Below are 1378 nucleotides of genomic sequence, written 5' to 3'. Positions count from 1 at the left end.
AAAATGCTTCAGTTATTCATTTGTTTCATTCAGTTCTCGACCTTGATAAGAATGAGGTAAATTTTAATAACTTAACTTGGGATTGGAGGAACGAGATTGCTGCTTTTTTGCAGTATGGTACCATCCCTGAAGATAAGAAAAAAGCTCATGAGCTTCAAAAAAAGGCTGCTCGGTATTGCTTAAAGCAAGGCAATCTTTACCGAAAAATGTTCGGTGGTTCCTTAGCAAGATGCCTCGGACCTTTTCAGATGGAATATGTAATGAGAGAAATACACGAGAGGCATTGTGGGAATCACGCAAGAGGAAGGTCATTGGTAAGAACCTTAATTAGGGCAGGTTATTATTGGCCTAAAATGGAAGAAGAAGCTGAAAGTTTCGTGGCTAAATATGATAAATGCCAAAGGTATAGTAATAATATGCATAGGCCCACGGAGTTATTAAATCTGGTCATTGCACCGTGGCCATTTATGAAATGGGGGATGGATATCGTGGGTCCACTACCGCAAGCAAAAGGACAGGTAAAATTTTTGCTCGTACTCACTGATTATTTTACTAAATGGGTAGAGGTAGGAGCATTTAACAGGTGCGAGAAAAGGAAGTTAAAGATTTCATTTGGCGTAATATCATATGCCGATTTGGTGTGCCAAAGGAGATCGTGTGTGATAATGGTCCTCAGTTTATAGGCACTCAAATCACAGAATTCTTTCAAAGTTGGCAGATTAAAAGGATTACGTCTACACATTATCATCCGGTCGGTAATGGGCAAGATGAGTCAACAAACAAAGTCATTATCAACAATCTAATGAAGCGTTTAGAGGAATCCAAAGGTAATTGTCCAGAAGTGTTACCTGGTGTTTTATGGGCATATCGCACAACAGCAAAAACAAGTACAGGAGAAACACCATTTTCATTGGTTTATGGAGCTGAAGCTTTAATTCCAGTTGAGATAGGAGAGCCGAGTACACGGTTCACACAGGCAACAGAAGAATCTAATGATGAGTAAATGCGTGTAAATCTTGATTTACTTGAAGGAAGAAGAGAAGCTGCACTAATAAGAATGGCAGCACAGAAGCAGGCCATAGAACGATACTACAACAGAAAAGCACGCCTAAGATTCTTCAAAATTGGGGACTTCGTGCTCATAAAGGTTTTTCAAACTACGAAGGCAGCTAACTCGGGGAAATTAAGTCCAACATGGGAAGGATCCATAAGAATTCATGATATTGCAGGTAAAGGAGCATACGAGCTGGAAACAATGAATGGCAAGATACTACCTTCACATTGGAATGTTGTTCATCTGAAGAGATATTATTTCTGAAGAATACCCACGGTCAAGTATCCATATTTTAAAATTTAATTTTTGAATTGTTAAAATTTT

The 1378-nt window shown here is 38.7% G+C and overlaps 1 protein-coding gene across 1 annotated transcript; it reads left to right on the top strand.

Annotated features, from left to right (window-relative positions):
- Positions 1-353: 353 nt before the first annotated feature.
- LOC138873255 (uncharacterized) lies at positions 354-1003 on the top strand. The gene is made up of 2 exons (XM_070151700.1): positions 354-518; positions 719-1003. The coding sequence occupies exons 1-2, from the start codon at positions 354-356 to the stop codon at positions 1001-1003; spliced, it is 450 nt and encodes a 149-aa protein (XP_070007801.1).
- Positions 1004-1378: the final 375 nt, after the last annotated feature.

Source organism: Nicotiana sylvestris, chromosome 7 (assembly GCF_000393655.2).
Source record: "Nicotiana sylvestris chromosome 7, ASM39365v2, whole genome shotgun sequence".
Classification (NCBI taxonomy): Eukaryota; Viridiplantae; Streptophyta; class Magnoliopsida; order Solanales; family Solanaceae; genus Nicotiana; species Nicotiana sylvestris.
This window is presented reverse-complemented; position numbering and strand designations above follow the sequence as displayed.